The sequence below is a fragment of the Muscardinus avellanarius genome (assembly GCF_963383645.1).
Source record: "Muscardinus avellanarius genome assembly, chromosome: 10".
NCBI classification, from domain to species: domain Eukaryota; kingdom Metazoa; phylum Chordata; class Mammalia; order Rodentia; family Gliridae; genus Muscardinus; species Muscardinus avellanarius.
The window spans coordinates 13395221-13414875 of NC_137796.1; the positions used below are offsets into that span (position 1 = coordinate 13395221).

Sequence of the window (19655 nt, forward strand, 5' to 3'; positions counted from 1 at the left end):
CTTCAAGGTGCTCATTTCCTTTCCTTTGGGTCTATACCCTAAAGAGGGATTGCTGGGTCATACAATACTTCAATTTTAAAATTTTGAGATCCCGACATGGTGGTGCACACTTGTAATCCCAGCATTTGGAAGGCTGAGACTGGAGGATCATGGTTTGTGGCCAGCCTCAGCTACTTAGTGAGGCCCTTTGCAACCCAGTGAGACCCTGTTTTTAAAAAAAGACTAAAAAATAGGTCTGGGGGTGTAGCTCGGAGGTAAAATGCCCCTGGGTTCCATCCCTAGTACTGCAAAAAAAAAAAAAAAAGTTTTTTGAGGAGCCTCTATAGTGTTATTCATAGTAGCTATACCAATTTACATTCTCACCAACAGCACACAAGGTTTCAATTCCAGGAAGTTTGTAGGGGATATATTTTTTTGCAACAAATACAAGAAAGCACTTATTTTGCCCAGCAGAGAGTAAACCTATAGGGCTTAACGTATGAGGTGGTACGAGTTTGGAATGAGCTTCAAAGATAATTTCAGTGAATTTATGAATATATAATGAGTTATTAAAGGCAAGTAGGATGGAGGGGCATTTTTTCTGTTTTGTGTGGATCTTTGTTTATTTGGAAGCAAAAAGAAGAATCCTTAGAGAAGGTGTGCGCAGTGATGCATGCTGGGAACCTACAGCGGCACCGGGTAGGGTATTTTTAAAATGGGTGTCTTCAGTGAAGCTTAGCTCTCTGCCCCCAGGTGCCCAGCCCTAGGGCTTCAGAGAAAGAGAAGGGAGTGGGTTGAGACTGCAGGGGGCTCACACCTTGGCGTGACGCCAAACAGGAATCCAAGTATTTTATAATGTATATGACAAGTGCTGTGCCTGTAAGAATAAGGCCCGCAGGGGTGGCAGTAAAGAAGGACCAGCTCAGCTTGGAGGTGACAGCCCAGGACAGAAACGGTCACTCGTAGCCCATGAAAGTAGCAATGGCCGAGACAGAACCATGGCTGGATCAAACCCCGCTCCTGAGCCAGTGTGATATTTTTCATCTTAATTTGAATCACTCAAAAGTTATAATCTGGAAACCATTTGATGCGGGAATGTAATAAACTATATAACAGAATTTCCCTGTTAGGTATAATTTGGTTAGAAATATATATATTTGCATTAGTCATGTAGCCCTGGGCCTCTTCATTAACTTCTCAGTGCCGTCAAAGTTGGAGCCGAAGGTTTCCTGAGGTCTGAGGAAGTCATGCGGCCAAAGGCTTTGCCCCGGTAAGATCTCCACAAGTAACTATTTGCCATGGTCCATGTTATCTTTTTTATTCTTTACTTTTATGGGTATGTTGTAATAATGCATCATACCGAGGCATGGAGTTACAGGAACATACATGCACACTGCTTCTGGAGCTCCGCCCTCTGGGTCCTACCTGCCTTCCTCCCTCCCCTTCCTCATACATGTCTTTGGGATTGGCGCTGGGAGTTTAATACGTGGCATTATTTCAACTGTTACCTTCTTTGGGTCTATATACAAATGGCCGATATGTGCAAAAAGGTTCAATATCATTAGCAATCAGGAAAATGCAAAGCAAAACTACGCTGAGAGTCCATCTAACTCCAGGTAGAATGGCACTCAGCAAGAACACAAACAAAAAGAAATGCTGGTGAGAATGTCGGGAAACGGGGGCTCTTATGCACTGTGCGTGGGCCTGCAATCCAGTACAGCGCCATGGAGAATAGTGTGGAGGTTTTACAGGAGCCTGGGAATGGAATCACCATATGACCCAGTGATAGCTCCCCTGGGGATCTTCCCAAAGAAACCGAAGCCAGAATATTATAGCAATACATGCATAGCCACGTTTATAGTCGCACAATTCATAACCGCCTAAGTGCGGAACCAGCCTGGATATGGGTCCACGTTATCTTTATGCCATTTCAGAGGACCAAGAGGAGAATATTGAAAAGGGGGGTAGGGATGCATGCTTTTTGTATAGTTTTTATAAACAGGGCCACATGAGCACAAGTAGTAAACACGTCCAAAAAATCCATAAACAGTCCCAGCAGCTCGATGGAAAAGCAAGACAAGTGAGAGGTCATTAGACTCCAGCTTCAGACGGTCCCCAGCGCACACCTGTCCCATCTGGCTCGATACGAACACTTCTAGAATAAAGAACCAAGAAAGGAGTGAAGCGGATTGAAAAGAAGACGTCAACCAAGAGGGGAATAGAAAATCAGAGGGAATTTGGGTGCACTCAGGAGGGCAATCAGTTAGATTCTTGTGCTTCTGCAGGTATCAGAACGAAGGCGGACTCAGAGGTTCCAAGACGGGGCCTGGGACCCTCACACCTCCCTGGAGGCAGGCGCTGCTGCACCTCTACCCCCAACCAGAGGTGGCGCTCAGGAGGTACGCAGCAAATATTTGCTGAGTCAGCTGTGTATACTGAGCCAGCACACCGTGTTGTTACTATCAAGCACCTGGTCCTCTTTGCAATCTATTTCTGCCATTTTCGTTTCTTCTGGAACCCTTGAGGTAATACAGTTTTGGAGCCCAAAGAGACCTTTGAGATCATGTAGGGAATAGAGACATCCTAAGCACTTTTACATATTTAGGTATTTTACTGTGGTGCTTTCCCCAACCTTGAAATGAGTATCTGTTCCCTCCTGATAAACAGAAAATACCTGTTGGCTGGTGGGGTCTTAATGATCTAGAATGTGGGCATAATCTTGGCTGGAAGAGTCCAGAGACTAGATGGAGCGGTGCATGCCCTCTTGTCTTCAGCCATGGACATATTTTCCATCTTAGAACCACTGGAAATCTGGGCTTCTCCCTAGTCCATGAAACAGGTACAAACCTAGGGGATTCAGACTGCTCTCTTTGGGGTTACAGAGGGGATGCTGCCAATCTGCTCCTATCCAAACCGACTGATTAAAGGGCCAGAGTCCACCTGGGATCCTGGAGAGAGCCCAATGTCACTGGAATTGCAGAAAATGACCCCCAAAAGGATTCAGTGGAAATCAGACAAGCTCAGTACATGTGAGCAAGTCAAGGGTCCTATATTTGTTGGGGTGGGCCAGACCGCTTTCAAATTATCCTCTGAGCAAGAAGATCCAGGGTCTCTGTGCAGGTGACACACATCTGTTCTACCCAGAAGTGCTCTTGGACATGATATCATCAAAGAAGTCTGCTTAGCAGAACTGATGGGTTGGGAAAGGAGCCACACCTCCAGAGGAGGACCGCTGGCATTCCACTGGGCTCAGTGGCAGGACCATCTCTTCTGGGGGCTCCCTGTGGTTGGGACGCCCTTCTGCTTGGTGAGGGAAGACCAGGGCATGGAAATCTGAGCCCATGGGGTTGGAGGGAAAGAGCCTCTGTAAGCTCAGTGATTTCTTATCCAGGGACGCAGCTGCTTTATCCTGCCTGCGCCATCCGCTAGCAACCTGCAGCCTTTTCTGAGCACAGGAGATAATTAATTCAAGGACAAATGTTACTCTAAAGCCCTCTCCTGGGTTGGAGCAGGCAATATGTATTAAGGTCTGCGTGTATCTATAAAAACAGGAGTGTGGTCATTCTGTTTCCATCTCAGAGGGATACTGTCAATGTCCAGTCATTTGAAGGAGTCGGGAACACAATGCTTCTACTTTTCAGTGGGGATTCAAATAAAAGTTAAAGAACTTCTGCTTCTTTATAACAGAGCTCAAAATTAAGAAAAATTCAATATAGCATTTTCTAGCAAATGAGAAAACGGACCCCAGAAACAGGCAATAAACCTAAAATGACTTTGCTTTTATATCTATGTCTTTGAAACATTTCCTATTACCTCTGCAACCCCATTGAAATTAACTTCCATGTCATTTATGTCTCTGAGAAAAAAAATGTTTTTTTCTTTCTTTATTGCTCAGTTCTAAAGTTTCTCAAAATCAAAACATTTGGAAATTCCCCTGCAGGTGCTGATATCAATATCCCTTCTTCCTAGTTCTAGAAACTGGCCTCATCACTCAGAACCCGCTCCCATTCTGCTGTCCTTCAAAGGACCCCCCTCTCCCACCACCGTCTATTTTCCTGCCCCAACACAGAGGCTGAGTACACGGGACATATTCTGTGATGATCACCTTGATGTCAAAAATAATTGTTGAAATGGCCTTTGGTTATACTGTAATTATCTTCCTTCCAGGTCTTAATGTTTTGTTTTCCCCTCAGAACCATGATGAGTAATGCAATTACATTTTACTTACCAATCAAAAGACCTACTAGAAGGACTCAAGCTTTAATTTTTAGGCTTATACAGTTTCTATGTTATGTTTTTTTTTCCTTGCCCAAATAGTAAATGTCTCTGGAATTTGAACCTCATTTTTTCTTCCATACAATAACAAATGACCAGGTGCCTGGAGGCCCACAGGTGAGATTTTTGGAAAGCTATCTATGAACATATAGCCGGTGGCTCATGATAGGGCATAAGCAAGTCATGAGAAAAGAGATCATCTTTAAAGGATTGTACTGGCAATGAGGAAAGGGGCTTAGAAAAACAAAACTCCTTCAGTCAGTGTGGTTATCCCAGCATTTGAGCGGCTGAGACAGGAGGATCCAGGTTTGCGGCCAGCCTCAGCTACTTAGTGAGGCTCTTTGCAACTCAGTGAGCCTCTGCTTCAAAATTTAAAAAATAGGGCTAGAGGTGTAACTTGGAGGTAGAATTCCCCTGGGTTCCATTCCCAGTACTGAAAAAAAGTCTCCCTCAAAAATCTTAAATGAAAAAGAAATGTGAGGAAAAAAATCACCTTCCTTCCCCCATGACCCAGTCCTTTCCTTCCCTTTTTCTCTCTCTGCCTCTTTTTCTTCCTTCTCTTCTTCGAGGAGTCATCTCTTGAAAATCTTACCAAATCAAATCCTAAAGTACAAGAACAGTTAAATGTGTAATTCATTTGCTTAGCTTATCTGGAAATCAATATGGCTCCAAGTTTATAATATGACTCAATTTCTCCATTTATCAAAGAAAATAGTTGTACTTAAATTTCCAGGTTCCATTTAAACAGTGATCCAAAAATTTTTTTTCACTCCAATGCTATACTTTCCTTATATTCTCTACCAGAGAGACTTTAGCTCACAATCTGGGGAGCATTTCCTAAGAGTTTGTGTTCTTACCTTTATGTTAAGTGCTCACACATATTATCTAGTTCAATCTTTATCTCCATTTTTTTTTTTTTTGGTGGTACTGGGGTTCCTGGAAGCCCTTCTAACTCCGGGCTACACTCCCAGACCTATTTTATATTTTTGTTTGGAAATAGGGTCTCTTAAGTCAGCGCAGCTGACTTCGAACCTGCACGATCCTCCTGTCTCTGTCTCCCAAGCGCGGGGATTACAAGCGTGCGCCACCACGCCCAGCCTTTATCTCCATTTTAAAGATGAAAAAAATTGAGGCAAAAAAGTATTTAAATGAATCTCCGAGGCCAAATCACCAGTAGTAAGTGCTGAAACTAAAATTCCATAGTGATATTTTTTTTCACCTAACTTCTCTCCTCCCCTTTTAATTATAGCAAGAGGGCAGGCTTCACCCTTCTCACAACATCATGTAAAAGGCCAGAAGAAATTTAGAATCACTGTAGCTGCTATACAGGCTTTGACAAAATCAGAATGGCCAGCCATGCCTGTCTGGGGAACACAGCCTGATCCCGCACACTGAGATGTTCAGGCCCCTCTGGAAGGGGACTCGCAGGACGTGCTTTTGGGCAGCACAGTCAGTGTTAGCATGTCGCAGCTACTGAGAAATGCACTGGAGGATTTTATCCAGCTATCCCAGCGGGGTGAAGGTCAGGGCCTGGTCAGTTTAGAACAAGACAGGTGAACAATGATGTCAGGAGCAGCTGTAATATGTGGTGAATTCTATCAAGTCTCATCCAAATAAAAATGTTCTTGACTATGTAAACAAAAATTTCAACTCTTTTATCATCTCCCTTAAAGCACCGGAGAAATACTAAAGAATTGTTCTTAGGAAGTCAAAACCTGGTCACAAAGTCAAATTTGTATCAACAAGTAACAATAATAAGAAGAACCAGTGATAAGAACCTGTGATCTGTCCCACTACCCACAACTGTTCCAGGTGGGTAAGAGAAACTATTGCTTTCTTTACTGACACTTGGGGGGACAATACCAGGTGTCTCAAAGAGAATGGTAAAATAAATGGAAACCTAAAAAAAAAAAAAAAAAAACAGAAAAGAAAAAGAAAAGTAAACCACCCATCCTTCTTATCATCATTGAAAAAGAAGATCAAATTGCCAGGAAATGGCAGGATTTTTCTGCTCCATTATTTCTGCTGGGACAGGAAACAGAATTGGAAAAGTTATGACACTCAAAATAATGGCCACAAAAGTTCCTAGGAGAGGGGCTTGAAGATTTGGACTTCTGCCAGAAGCAGCTTCACAAAAGGCATATTCTCTCTCGATCTTACCTCTAACCCAAACAAGGTGAAATTTCCACCAGGGCTTTCTTTAGAGAAGAGGTGGTTGTGTGTGATGTTTATGCCTCTTTTTCTGGGGAGAACAGGGCTTTCTCCCACAAGGAAAGGTGTTAACTTATTTAATGAGCCATGAGGAACCTGGCTATTTCTAAGACTTCTCTGGGCCTCCCTCCTCCACCTACACAGGTTCTCCAATACAATGGCGAATGTTCCAGCACAATTGAAAAAAAAAAAAATTGTGGCTGAGCACAAAAATCTGAAAGGACAATCCTAATGAACGGAGCCTGAAGAAGGGGCAGACCGCAGTGAGAGAGGAGTTGTGACTCCTCAAGGACAGTCTGCGTCTCAGCAGATCCTCGACCTCCTTTCTCCTCCCTGGTGTCCATTTCCAAGAAGTCAGCGCCCACGTGTTTGCAATGTGACTCGTGGCTAATGTGACCAGGAGGGGACGGGCTCTGCAGTAGAGGAGCCGGATCCTTCTTCCTTGGTCGCCATCTGGGCTTCCGCCCAACCTGGTTCTGCTGAGCTCACATGCTATGTCGGTTGGGGAAAAAAATTTGAGCTGTGCTCTCAAAGTTCGAATTGCTAGGACAGCACGTTTCCTACAGGCTTGGATGACAACAAAGCATGGTTTACTATTACTTACCTGGTAATAAGAAAGTGATCAAGTTTCTCTTCTTTTTTAAGGCTCAGTCAAATGAGGCTTAAGCTTTCCTAGGGGTGTAGGATGGAATCTTCTTTGATAGAGGAGACACGAAAGAACCAGAAATATTTTCCCAGCTCACTGATATCTTAGCCGATTGACTTGGGCCAGTTTGAATAAACACCTTCAAAACTGTCAGACCTTTCTTTTTGAGAAAAGACCAAGTGTTTGAAATTCAGAAACTTTCTGCCTCTTAACAGAGTGACCTGAGCTGGTGGCACCAAAGTTCAGAGATGAGGCCGGCACATCTGTGCGGCAATTTCTCAGAGGATTCCTAGATGCCCAAGGAAATAGAAAGTTCGCTTCTCTCTTTTTGCCCTGTGATATTCTTGGCCTCTCAGTTTTCAGAACTGCATTTTTGTCTTTGAGTCTCTCTCTTTCAAGATACCCAAGAGACCTGAGCAGAGGAAATAACAGAATGAGCCTGTCAAAATTCTGTATGGCTGGGGTCCATCTAGTACAATAGAATATTACATTTCTGAAAGTAGCCAATTCCACTTACTTCTCTGGAAGGCACAAAACATGCACAATACACTCAATTTTGCAGTTCTTTTCCAAATAGAGTAAAAAAAAAATAACCTGTATGGAAGCAGGTGGCTTGATGAATGATCACAGAACTCATTGCCTTCCCTACATAAGGAATAGATGGAAAAATGTACGCTCATGCCAACAATACCACCAAATATTATCAAGAGAACTGGCATATGAGAAACTCAATATAAACAGAAGCAATGCACCATGTGCTTCAATGACTAAACAACAATTGTTACTTTTGAATATCAATAAATTATCAAGGAAAGCTAAAAATTAAAAAGCATTCCTTCCAGCCCTCGGTCCTGGGGGCACCCTGGGTCCGTCCTTCCCTCTGCTCACCACCAGTGGACACTTCTGGGGTCTCTCAAGACAAACTCCCACCTCTGTGCCCGTGAAGCAGCTGCCAGCCCCCTCTGTTCAGATCACAAGGAGATGAGGGAAACAAGCCTGGACCTGGTGGTCACATCGGTACCCAAGATGCCCACGTGGGACTCCACAAGGTTCAAGCAATGAAGCTGAGAGCCAGATTCGTGGCCGTATTCCTCCATGAGAAGAAAGTTTGGTAGGACAAGTGAAGCCACCTGTGGCCTCATGGGAAAGAGGTAGTAAAACAAAGCAAGCACCTGCAGTTCTAGAGCTTTGGGTCCATCGTTGAGGCAAGTTACTTCATACATAACAATGCCCATAAATCACAAACATGTGATTGACACTCAAACCCGTCAGCATGTCTGGACAATTCTGGGGCCTCCGTTATTCTCTTCCTCGCCCTCTCGCTGAAACTGGGGATTAAACCCAGGGGTATTCCAAGCTATACACCCCCCCCCGACCTATTTTTATTTTATTTTGAAATAGGATCTCACTGGGTTGTGGAGAGTCTCACTAAATTGCTAAAGCTGTCCTCAAACCAGCAATTCTCCTGTCTTAGCCTCCCAAGTGCTGGAATTACAGGTACGTGCCACGGTACCCAGCAGAATTGATCTCTTGATCTTGAATCTCCTTGCTTTAAACTGGAAGAGCCTCTAACACAGGAATGATGTTCCTATAAAATACTCAATATGCAGAGAACACAACCAGAGCTAACCTTTCTGTTTTGGCTCATGTATTTGAAGAATGAAGCTACATAGATATAGATCTGAGAAAATAAGCATATACTTATTTCTTTTCCGAACCCAAGGCAATGATTTTTTGTTGCTATCTTTTACATTTGCCTCATGTGAAGACAATGTTTTGCCTTAGTCACATATGCAGAGGCTGAAGAGTCCATCAGAAAGTAAGGGGTACCTGAGTTCCCACATCAATTAGGAGCAGGATAACAGCTGGAGACTGATTATCCATCTTCCAGGGACACTGCTAGCTTCTAATCTCCTCTGCTTCTACTGTGAACTCTACTTATGGCAAGAAGCTGATTAAAAGGACTCATATCCTAGGAAGAAACTAATCACCGACACACAGCTCAACTGTCAGAAATTAAATACTACCATTGATGTAAGAGGCCTCATGTGTGAGCAAGATACAGAAGAGAGGGTGTATTCATTCACGTCACCCCTCCATGCCACTCGGGCATGAGGCTATATTTCTATTTTCTGTATTTCTATCTTTCTAATAAACTTCTTTAAATCTTAAAAAAAAAAAGATGCAGAAGAGACTCCAGTAGAAAATGGTGTAGAACCAGGCGTGGTTGGTGTGGAAGGAGCTCTCGGCAGGTGTGTTCTCCTGGATTCCCCTCTGTGAGGTCCCGGCCCCTAAAGGTGGTTGCCTGAGTCCTCTTTTTTTTTTTCTTTTTTTCAGTACTGGGGCATTGTACCTCCAAGCTGCACCCCCAGTCCTAATTTTCAGTCTTTTTTTAGTTTTTGAAACAGGGTTTCACTGAGTTGTGAAGGGCCTTGCTAAGTAGCTGAGGCTGTCTACAAACCGCGATCCTCTGGTCTCTGCCTCCCAAGCTGTGATTACAAGTGCGCGCCGCCACACCAGGCACCTGGAGTCCTCTTACACCCTCTATACTTTGCTCTTTTTTGCTCTTCTCTTAGAATTTGGTGTTTGCTTTTCTTGGCTCTGCACTGAAGATCTCTACAGGAGACTTAAATCTTGCCTTAATCCTGAATACCTTCCCACACGTTTTAGTCCTGCATGTTCAAAGCTGTTTGGGGATCTGTAGTCATCTTGAATCAACATGTCCAGAGCCAAACTCATCAGCATTGATTGAGAGACATTTGTTCCTTCATTCATTCATGAATCCACTTACTAACACTGGGCCGGACCGCGTCTGATCCCTCAAATGAGGAAATCAGAATGTATGCATCAGGAAAGAGGAGAGTGACCTCCTCCCAATACTCTTAGTCTGGGTATGAGATTCTGGGAAGCCAAGGGAGCTCAAATGGCTAGTGTAGTTAAGTCCAGGGCTCCTGCCCTGCCAATTTCCATCAGAGACATCATAGCAGTCTCAATCATTTCAGTTCAGATCTGCAGACACACGCGATTCCTCACTACATCTCACCCTCTGTGGCTGATGAGAAAGCACTTGGTGCCTTCCTCCAGAACATCCCTCACTCCTGGCATTTTCTTTCCTTTATGATTTTTGTCTTTGGTTCTGTTTATATGATGAATTACATGGATTGCTTTTTGCATGTTGAACCAGCCTTCCATCCCTGGGATAAATCCTACTTGGTCATGGTATATGATTTTCTTGATGTGTATTTGAATGTGTGTTGCTAGCAATTTGTTTAGCAGTTTTGCATATAGGTTTATCAACGGTATAGGCATACAGTTTTCTTTTCTTGAGCTGTCTTTATTTGGTTTTGGTATTAATGTGATGTTGGCTTCACAGAACTTATTTAAGAGAGTTCTGTTTCTTTCTTCTTTATGGAATAAACTGAGGAGTTCTTGAGATTGGCTCTTCTATGAAGGCTTTTATAAAACTCACTTGGGAAACCATCTGGTCCTAGGCTTTTGTTTGATGGTAGGCTCTTTATTTTTACCTCAATCTCTTTAATTGCCATTGGCCAGTTTAAATTTTCTATATCTTCTTGGTTCAATTTAGGAAGCTTGCATGTGTCTAGGAAACTGTCGATTTCTTCTGAGTTTTCCATTTTGTTGGAGTATAGTTTTTTAAAGTAGTTTCTGATAATACCCTGGATTTTCACAACGTTGGTCTCAATCTCTCCCTTTTCATCACTCTGACCTTGGGTGCAGAGATGTTCATCCTCCACGGCCCTCTGCACTGGTCATTTCTGCTACCTGACCTGTACCACCCACCTCGCCTTCAGCCCATGCTCCTCTAGTTCGACCCCGTCACGGGCACCGGGTAAACTTCCCCAAATCCCCTGAGCACATCATGCTCCGGCTCTGAACCTTATGGAAGTCTTGGCTACCCTCCGCACCACTGATCAAACTGGGAGCCACGGAATACCATCTCCAGCAGGTGCTCTGTGAGTGAGCGGGCCGCCCTCCCAGGAAACCCTACTTGCCCTCTGCCACTTGGAGAATCAGCTTCTCATGAAACAGAGATCCTCAAATATATTTGACCACAACACTCTCTTTTAAAACATCACCACCTCTCAGACCCAGGGTCTCCAGAAAAGCATGGCAGGAGAAAACGGGCCCGAGACTAACCCCGGTGGCCTAAATGTCCTCGACGCTCCTTCCCAGTCAGGAAAACCATGCTGCTGCGACTCGCTGTTGTTTAACCTGGCAGGAAGCTCAGAGATCCTTTTCTCTTTGTTTACATCATTTCCCCAACTGGAAACATTCTCTTTCTACTTAATTAAGTCTTACTCTTCCTCCAACATTCAGTTCAGATCTCTACCCTATAAAGCCTCACCAAGTCTATCATCTGAGACCATAGTAGCGTTTATTCACCACCATCAGTCAGAAAACCAAGATATCAACAGGAGAAACTCCATTGTGCTGGGATGTTGGAGAAATGGCAGGATTTTCAAGGTAGTTTACGAGGTAAGATTATATTTTAGTCATGAATCAGGCCTATACTTATTATATAAAATGACAAGAGCTTTTTAAGTGGGGGAAAATTAAAAAGATTTAAAATAATAAATGAGTCATTATATCTGACAATGAATTCTTGTTGTTTTTTTTTTTTTGTATTGGGGATTGAACTCAGGGAAGTCTACCTCTGAACTGCACAGCTTTTCTTATTTTTCGTTTTGAAACAGGGTCTCACTAAGTTGCCGAGGCTGACCTCAGACCTTCAATCCTCTTGTCTCAGCCTCCCAAGTACTGAGATAATAGGTGTGAGCCACCACAAATCTTCTGTTTTTACCAGAAAAACTGGAGGAAGACACTTCATTTTCATTTTGCAAAAATTGCCAATAACCAGCTAATGAATACTCTTATGAGACTAAAAACGGAATCATGTATAGAAAAGACAAAAACATTATAAATACTACAAGCATCATTTATTTATATTAAAAGTTAATGTTACCCCTTCCTATTTATGGCAGTGTATTTTTCCTATACAATTTAAACAAAGCGGCCTCATTAATTTAAAAAAATGCACCAAGCCGGGCGTGGTGGCGCACGCTTGTAATCCCCGTGCTTGCTCCAGTGACTCCTTCCTGACCCTTTCCGTATCTCTGCACCTGACCTATTTTCTTTTATGGTCCTTATCCCAATTTAACCTCTTGCTGGAGACAGATGCCTCTGTTCGGCTGAGCTCTAGAGTCTTCTGAAATACAGAATTGAGCCCCAACCTCTCTCTTCAGTACTGTTTTCCTATTTGAATCGTTAACTGCAAGCAAACTGATCTACTTTTTTTTTTTTTTTTTTTTTTTTTGGTGGTACTGGGGGTGGAACCCAGAAGCTTTCTGCCTCCGGGCTATACTCCCAGACCTTTTTTATATTTCATTTGGAAACAGGGTCTCACTAAGTTGCCGAGAGCCTCACTAAGTAGCTGAGGCTGGCTTCGAACCCGTGCGATCCTCCTGTCTCAGCCTCCTGAGCGCGGGGATTACAAGCGTGCGCCACCACGCCCGGCCTGATCTACTTTTGAAGCCTTGGATGAACTACTCCATGCTCACCCACAATTTTGTTCTCCAAGAATCCTTTCCTGCAAAACCTAGTTCACAGTTCTCTGAGGATGCCTTCTCTAACTTCAAATTCTAGGATAATGACCTCATCTCAAATTGGTGTACTATTCTTACGCTCTTCCCCAATGATTCACACACATGGGTTCCATAAAGCATCAGTCCCCGAGAGGCTATCTCTGAGAGGAAAGGCTCTCTTGGGAGTTTTACAGCATAGCTTAGTATGTATAGGCAAAGATTTTTCTGAAGTCTTACAGCAAAGAAACTTCTCAAACAATATTAAACCCAGGGTTGCTCAAAATTTTTAAGCCATGGAACTCATTTTCCATGTTATACATTTTAGTAACAAATTGGAAAAGCAGACATCAAGAAAAATAAATCTGTGTAAGCCAGCGACATTCCCTACAAGTGGCTTTATATTCTAAGGTGTTCTGGTAGCCATGTCTTTCCTCCAACTGGTCTAAATGGCAACAGTCTGGTAGCTGAAGGTAGCTGTGAGCGTTCTCTATTGCCATTTTGTCTGCACACTGTCGATGGCTGCTAAGGGAATGCAGGAAAGCCGGCAGCCAAGGCCGACCTAGCGCAGGAACAGAAAAGCTGCCAGCTACTCTCCTTTAGAGGCAGTAGGACAGGGTGGTTAAGGGTTTAGTCAGTGGGATCAAACAGGCCTCCATCTAATCGTGATACAGCTCTTACTAGGCAGGCTGTAAGGTCAAGGGCTATGTCTAGCTTGTTCACCAGTGCCTGGTGCCCACAGAGTGCTTGGTACAGACCATGCAGTCAGTAAGTTCTTACTGAGTGAATTAAGGACAAAGCAATTCTCAAGCCAGGTGATTCTGCTCACCAGGGGACATTGTCTGAAGACAGTGTGGGCTGTCACACTAGGATTTAGTGGGCAAAAGCAAGGGATGCTATTAAATATCCTACAAGGTACAGGTCAGAGAGTTATCTAGCTAGAGCTGGCAATGGTGCTGAGGTTGAGAAATCCTGCTTTGCAATCAGGCTAATCGGGGATGGGTTTCTGACTACAGACACTCGCTGCTTGGCCTTCAGCAAGCTGTGGGATTTTTCTAAGTCTTAATTTTTTCCATCTATAGATTGGAATTCCAATTATATCTTGTAGGGCTGTTGTAAGATAATTTATATACAAATGAGATAAACTAGGTAATCCATATGATGTGTAAAATACAGTGACTAGTGCATAAAACTGTGCCCTACAAACATCTTGCCATTCACATTAGCCTGGTGTCTCAAGCTGATGATGAGGCCCCTTGGAAGGAATCTGGACCCTCTCAGAAGGCCTGGTACACTTCCCAGAGTGGGCGCTCTCATCAGAACGGGGCCTGCACGCCCACTTGTGCTTCCCAGACACTCAGATTTCATTTCTGTGCTCACCAGGGGCTCAATCGTGAAAACATGATTCAAGAAAAGCATTCTGTCTTCCTGGATCAGCTTCCTCTGATTCTCGAAGGTGCGGGAGAGGATGGAGAAACGTTCTCGAAGTGATGGGTCAAGGATGCACTCTTCGAGAAATGCACCGGCCTCCTGTTTTTCCTCTTTGGATAGATCATCACAGAGCCTAAAGAAGGGACAGGAAAAGTCGGCTTCATTTTTATAATCCCCCCGGAGACTTTGAACCAGGTCTCCCTTCTACTCCCTCCTCCTAGAGACGCCCTCATCTATCACCCTGGGACGGTCCCTCTTGGCCCTGGTCCATGACGCACCAGCTGGGTGAGCTTTTCTTCAGCTCTTAGAGCGTCCAGAGGCGCCGTTTGTTCGTCTTTACTCACCTTCTGCACAAAGTCCTCCTGGGATTTCCTGCCCAATGCCCATTTGTTTACTCCTAAGTCCTTGTGTGTCTGGACAAATATTTTTTCCCTTAGGTATTTGTGTTTTCTGGACTGCTTTTAAAATATTTAACATCTGCCCTGCCTCTCAGACTGCAAGGATGATTTTTGTTTCTGTTCACCTTGCTTTGTTTTACTTCTTTCTTAGCTGTTAGCTACCTTGGGGATAGAATCTGAAGCCAGCAAACACAAGGCCTAGATACTGATTTTGCAATCTATTTACTAGCTCTGTGACTTTGGGAATTACACAATTCCTTCAAGCCTAGGTGTTTGCCCCTATAAAATACAGATAATAGGAGCAGAGCTTCTCCATCAAAGCGAGGAGGGTTAAACGTGATTCAGGGCTTGGAATAGTTTCTAGGATGAAGCAGATGCTTGGGCGATACTAGTTTTCTCCCTGTGTCAACCACAGGGAATGCTAATGCCACCAAGTTTAGACACACACACTCTCCCCCTCTCACTATCACAGTCGGTCAGGAAGGCTGCCACGACCTCTCACTCATTGCTGTGTCCTCCTTCCTCCTGGACTCTGTAAACCGACAGCATCTCCTCCAGGGACACCTTAATCCACCTTCCCTGCATCACGCTGCTGTCACCCGTGGCCAGAGACAGATAGTTAGCAGGTGAGTGCTGAGTGGCAGCCTGGGCTCTCTGAATTCCTGGCCCAGGCCCAACTCATTTTCTAAACGACTTCAGGCAAACCAGAAACTCAGCATTGTAATATAGTTATTTCAATAACTTCAGCACGCAGAGTCTTTTGGTCACACAGCATAAAGAAGTCAAAGAAATGGGCTCAGCATGCTCTGGTTCTGAGGAGGAAAGCTGTTTTGCAGTGCTTTCCTCTGTAGGAGCAGTGGGCAAGCAATCAGGAGCAGTCCTTCGGTGCCCCTGGGCAGAGCAGGGAAAATTAAATACAGATCAGAATGAAAGGAATCCATTTCCTCTTCTTACTTGACATCTATCGGAAAGATTTATGCATTATAGATGCTTTGAAACAATAATTTCCTCTTGCAGGAATGAATCCCAAAGAGACAATCACAGATGTAAACAAAGAGGGAGCGGTAAAGTAGGTCATTAGAGTGGTGGAATGACAGCAGACTAAATCATGTTATGTGCATATATGAATGTATCCCTACGACTCTCACTATCACATGCAATTATGAGGCACCAATTAAAAATGTCCAAAGTGCTGGCGTGACACCAAACAAAGTGCGTAAATTTGATGTGAAGTATTCGAAGGCTGGGTTGGGAATTTGGTAAGGGCTGGGTGAGTGACGTGTTCACGTATGCCTCCACCATCTTGTACTACGCTAAGATGTATGATTACGATGCACCAACAAAAAAAAAATTAAAGAAACAAATAATGAGAATCATCAAAACCACAGGTACTGGGTACTTACCAAACCCCACGCGTGCATCACGGGATTTAATACTAATAACCACTGTATGAGGTCATTACTATGGTGAGCACCATTCCCATTTTATATAGATGGTGAAACTGGGGCTCAGAACAGTTAAGAATCTTGCCCAGGTCACAGAGAAGAAATACGGAGCCTGAGATTCGAGCAGTCTTTTGTAGTTTGAATCCCCCAGGGTTAGTCAACATGCTATTCTGCCTTCTTTGGTGTGTTTTTTGCTAATGGGGTAATAAGCTAAGTGGTTGTTAAAACGTGATTAAAGAAGGCTCTTTAACAGCCTTTTCATGTGTTGGAAATACCTTAAAAATGAAAAATCAGGTTCTAAGTTGTACAGAGTAATGCCAATTTTGTAATAAACAAGCAAAAGCAACGAAAAATAACACACGTGGTGGAAAGAACGGATACAGGGATGCCAAAATATTCATAGCGGTTGCGTGTGGGCCGTGAGATTGGAATTGACTTTTGCCTTCTCATTGCTTATCTTTGTTTTTTAGATTTCACAATGTGTCTTTTTTTTTTTTGAAGCGGAAAAGTCACTTTTAAAATGAAATGTTGATGGATTCTCAGATGGAAGCTCTGTAGACTTTTTCCGTTTGATATGCAAACGCTGGCCCAACTCCATGTGGCCTTCACTGGACAAGGCACAGGAAAGTGTGGGGTGACGGCCACTGGGAGTGGCCTGAAATAGCCAGAAGCAACGGGATAGCTACACAGAGCAACGTGAAGAGGTCTTAGAGAGCCCAGCCACAAAGGAGAAACAATGCAAAGGGCAACATCTAGCTATCCTCCATCCATCTATCATCTATCTATTTATCTTCCTACCTATCTACCTACCTACCTATCTTTCAAAGCAATAAAAATTTTGCAAGAACAGATACACACAACCCCCCCCACACACACACACACATTAACGTCTGTTAGAATGCTGTCTTTCTTGGGTGGGGGTGTTAATGGGAGTAGGCTGTGGGATGTAAAAGAATATATACAATGTCTCACAGAAAACAGTACAAAATAAAAATTCCCCAGTGCTGCCCTTCTCCCAAACCCTTGGTTCTCTGAATCAGTAACCACCAGTCTAAGATGGTGGCCGGGGAGAGAGGTCCCAGACGTCTTCCTCTTTGCTCTTGGTGGAGAATTGGAGCCATGGCTGGCAGTCTAAGGAGAGGATACCTTCCTCTGGCCTGACTCCAGGGGCTGTGGCAGACCACAGTCTGTGGCTTGTCCTCCTGATAGTCATGGTTTCTGGCACCCACAGGGGGTTTCTGTTTGTAGACTAGGATGCTTCTCGGCCAGCTTCATGATTCCGTTAAACCATGAACCCAACCCACTGTACGGGTCTGGTGGCCACCAACACTGGTCCTCTTCTGGCATCAAGTCCAGGCTAGCCCCTGGACCCTAGCAAACAGGGAGAACCTGTGTCTCAGAGCAGTGGGTTGGGCCAGACATATTCCCTCCCTCGGTGCACTTGAGAACTGCACCCTGCAGCACCCACAGGCAGTGGTGACTGGATGTTGAGGAGATTATAAACCAAGCGCCATGGCTTTCAGAGCTGTGAAAATACCCCTGTGTTCACACGTGGCATGGCACAAATGGCACCTTCACGTGAGCCGTGTGACCCTGGACAAGGAACAGTGCTGGGGTGGCACCTGCAGCGGAATGCCTCGGGACCAGGTCCAAGCCACATTAGAAGTGGAGAACAAGGGGAAGTCTCTCGAGCCTCCCTGAAAGTTTACGCCAAATTAAACCTTGGGTCCTTGGGGCGCTGGAGAGGGAGATTTTAGTCTCTGGAACTATATGCCAGCTCATTTAGAGCAGGCTGCTGAAGCAAAGGGAGAGGAGAAGGAAAGGTGGCTCATCCTAGTGAGCAGGAGAGTCACGTCAACAAAGGGTTCTGCCCACACCTTGCCAGGGAGCTCCAGAGAGGAGTCTCCAATCGGCCAAAGGTCTTGCTGGGGCTGCCCTTAAGCAAGCTGTTGAGGAACATTCTGCTTTTCTGTTGCTGATGTGTGCACTGGGACACAACCTGAGATTCTAGGATGTGGAGGAGGAGGAGGCCTGCACCCAATGGCAGGGGCACCTCCATTTGCAGAGGGACAGCTATGCAGAGACAGGAATCAACGTCCAGTAGGATGCACACAGCTCTGTACTCACTTTGCCTTTTGAGAGGATGGGCACTGCCGGGCGTGGAGGCGCACGCTTGTAATCCCCGTGCTTAGGAGGCGGAGACAGGAGGATCGCGCAGGTTCGAAGCCAGACGCGCTGGCTTAAGAGACCGTGTTGCCAAATAAAAATATAAAATAGGGACTTCCGGGAAGATGGCGACCCAGAAAAGCGGGGCTTAAGAGCCCCACTAACAACCAATCTCCATTACCACAAAATCAGTGCCTTTCATAGCCAGAAAACACCATCACCAGAGAAACAAAAAAAATCACCAGGCTCCAGAAAGAAAGCGGACTGAGAACAGAGCTCAGAGCCACAGAGGAGATAACCAGCCTCACGCCCGAGGACGCGGCAGCAGCGCCATATTGCCGGCAGCAGCAGCAAATTCACCGGACAGCTACAGCAAGCCGAGGTGAGCCGCTGCGGAACAGCCAGGCGGGATTTCTCACCGCAGGTAAAATCTAAAGCTCCCATTGGCTGAGCTCAGCACACGCCGCAGGGATTCAGAGTGAAAATCAAAACCAAGAAGAAATACGCCAGCCTCACGGCCGAGGGCGTGACAGCGGCGCCATATTGCCACCGGCGGCAGCAGCAGAGAATTCACCAAATCCAGTACAGCTACATCTGCATACTCAAGAACAGTGAGTCAAATTGCGGGCCACAAAGGAGAAATCCCAGTACTGTACTCCCTGGGACTTGACCCAGTGGGGGAGGGGCGGTAGCAGAGATATCATACCATAGGAGAACGTGCAACTTGGCACCCCTCACAGTCTAAAGCAGCCTCTATCGACTCTCTGGGTCGGAGACTCTGTGATACAACCCAGTAAAGGATTAGTGGGGTCAGAGATACTACTGACTCGAGATCCAGAACACCTTAAGTGAAGTCATAGTGACCCAAGGGAAGAACCCAGAGAAGGCACAAACTTCCGAAATCATGGGAAAGAGGAATAATACTGGAGCAATGAATGCCCACAACCCCACAACATCAGAACCCGATAAAACAGAAAATCAGAGATTTCTAGATCAAATCAGGAAAATAACTGTAGAAATAATAGAGGTGCTTTGAAAAGAACTCAGAGAGAGCCAAAAAGAGATAAAGGATGCAATTAATGAAGTAAAGGCCTCAATTCAAAGCACAAACAACCGATTAGACCACATGGAGAACAGAATCTCGCTCTTAGAAGATGAGCGTTCAAAAATGAACGCATAGTTTCTAATCTAGGAAAAAATATCCGACAGCAGGAATCTGATATTGAAGAAATATGGGCCCATTCTAAGAGAGCTAACCTAAGAATAATTGGAATAGAGGAGGGAAAAGAAAGTGAAACCAAAGGGATCAACAATCTCTTCAAGGAAGTAATAGCAGAAAATTTCCCAAACATAGAGCAAGAGGTCGATACACAGGTCCAGGAAACTTATAGAACTCCCTTTAGACAGGATCGGAGAAGAGGATCCCCACGCCACATAATTGTCAAAATGACCAATGTGGAAGCCAAGCAGAGAATCTTAAAGGCAACAAAAACAAAGGGCCAAG

General features: G+C 44.6%; 1 protein-coding gene across 1 annotated transcript in view; it reads right to left on the minus strand.

Annotated features, from left to right (window-relative positions):
- The window catches only part of HYDIN (HYDIN axonemal central pair apparatus protein), a gene marked incomplete at both ends in the record, with an annotated part of 366181 nt that overhangs the window by 284680 nt on the left and 61846 nt on the right, over positions 1-19655 (minus strand). The window contains one exon of the mRNA XM_080704134.1: positions 14092-14275. Within this exon, the coding sequence (XP_080560260.1) occupies positions 14092-14275 (184 nt within the window). The remainder of the gene's footprint in view (positions 1-14091; positions 14276-19655) is intronic.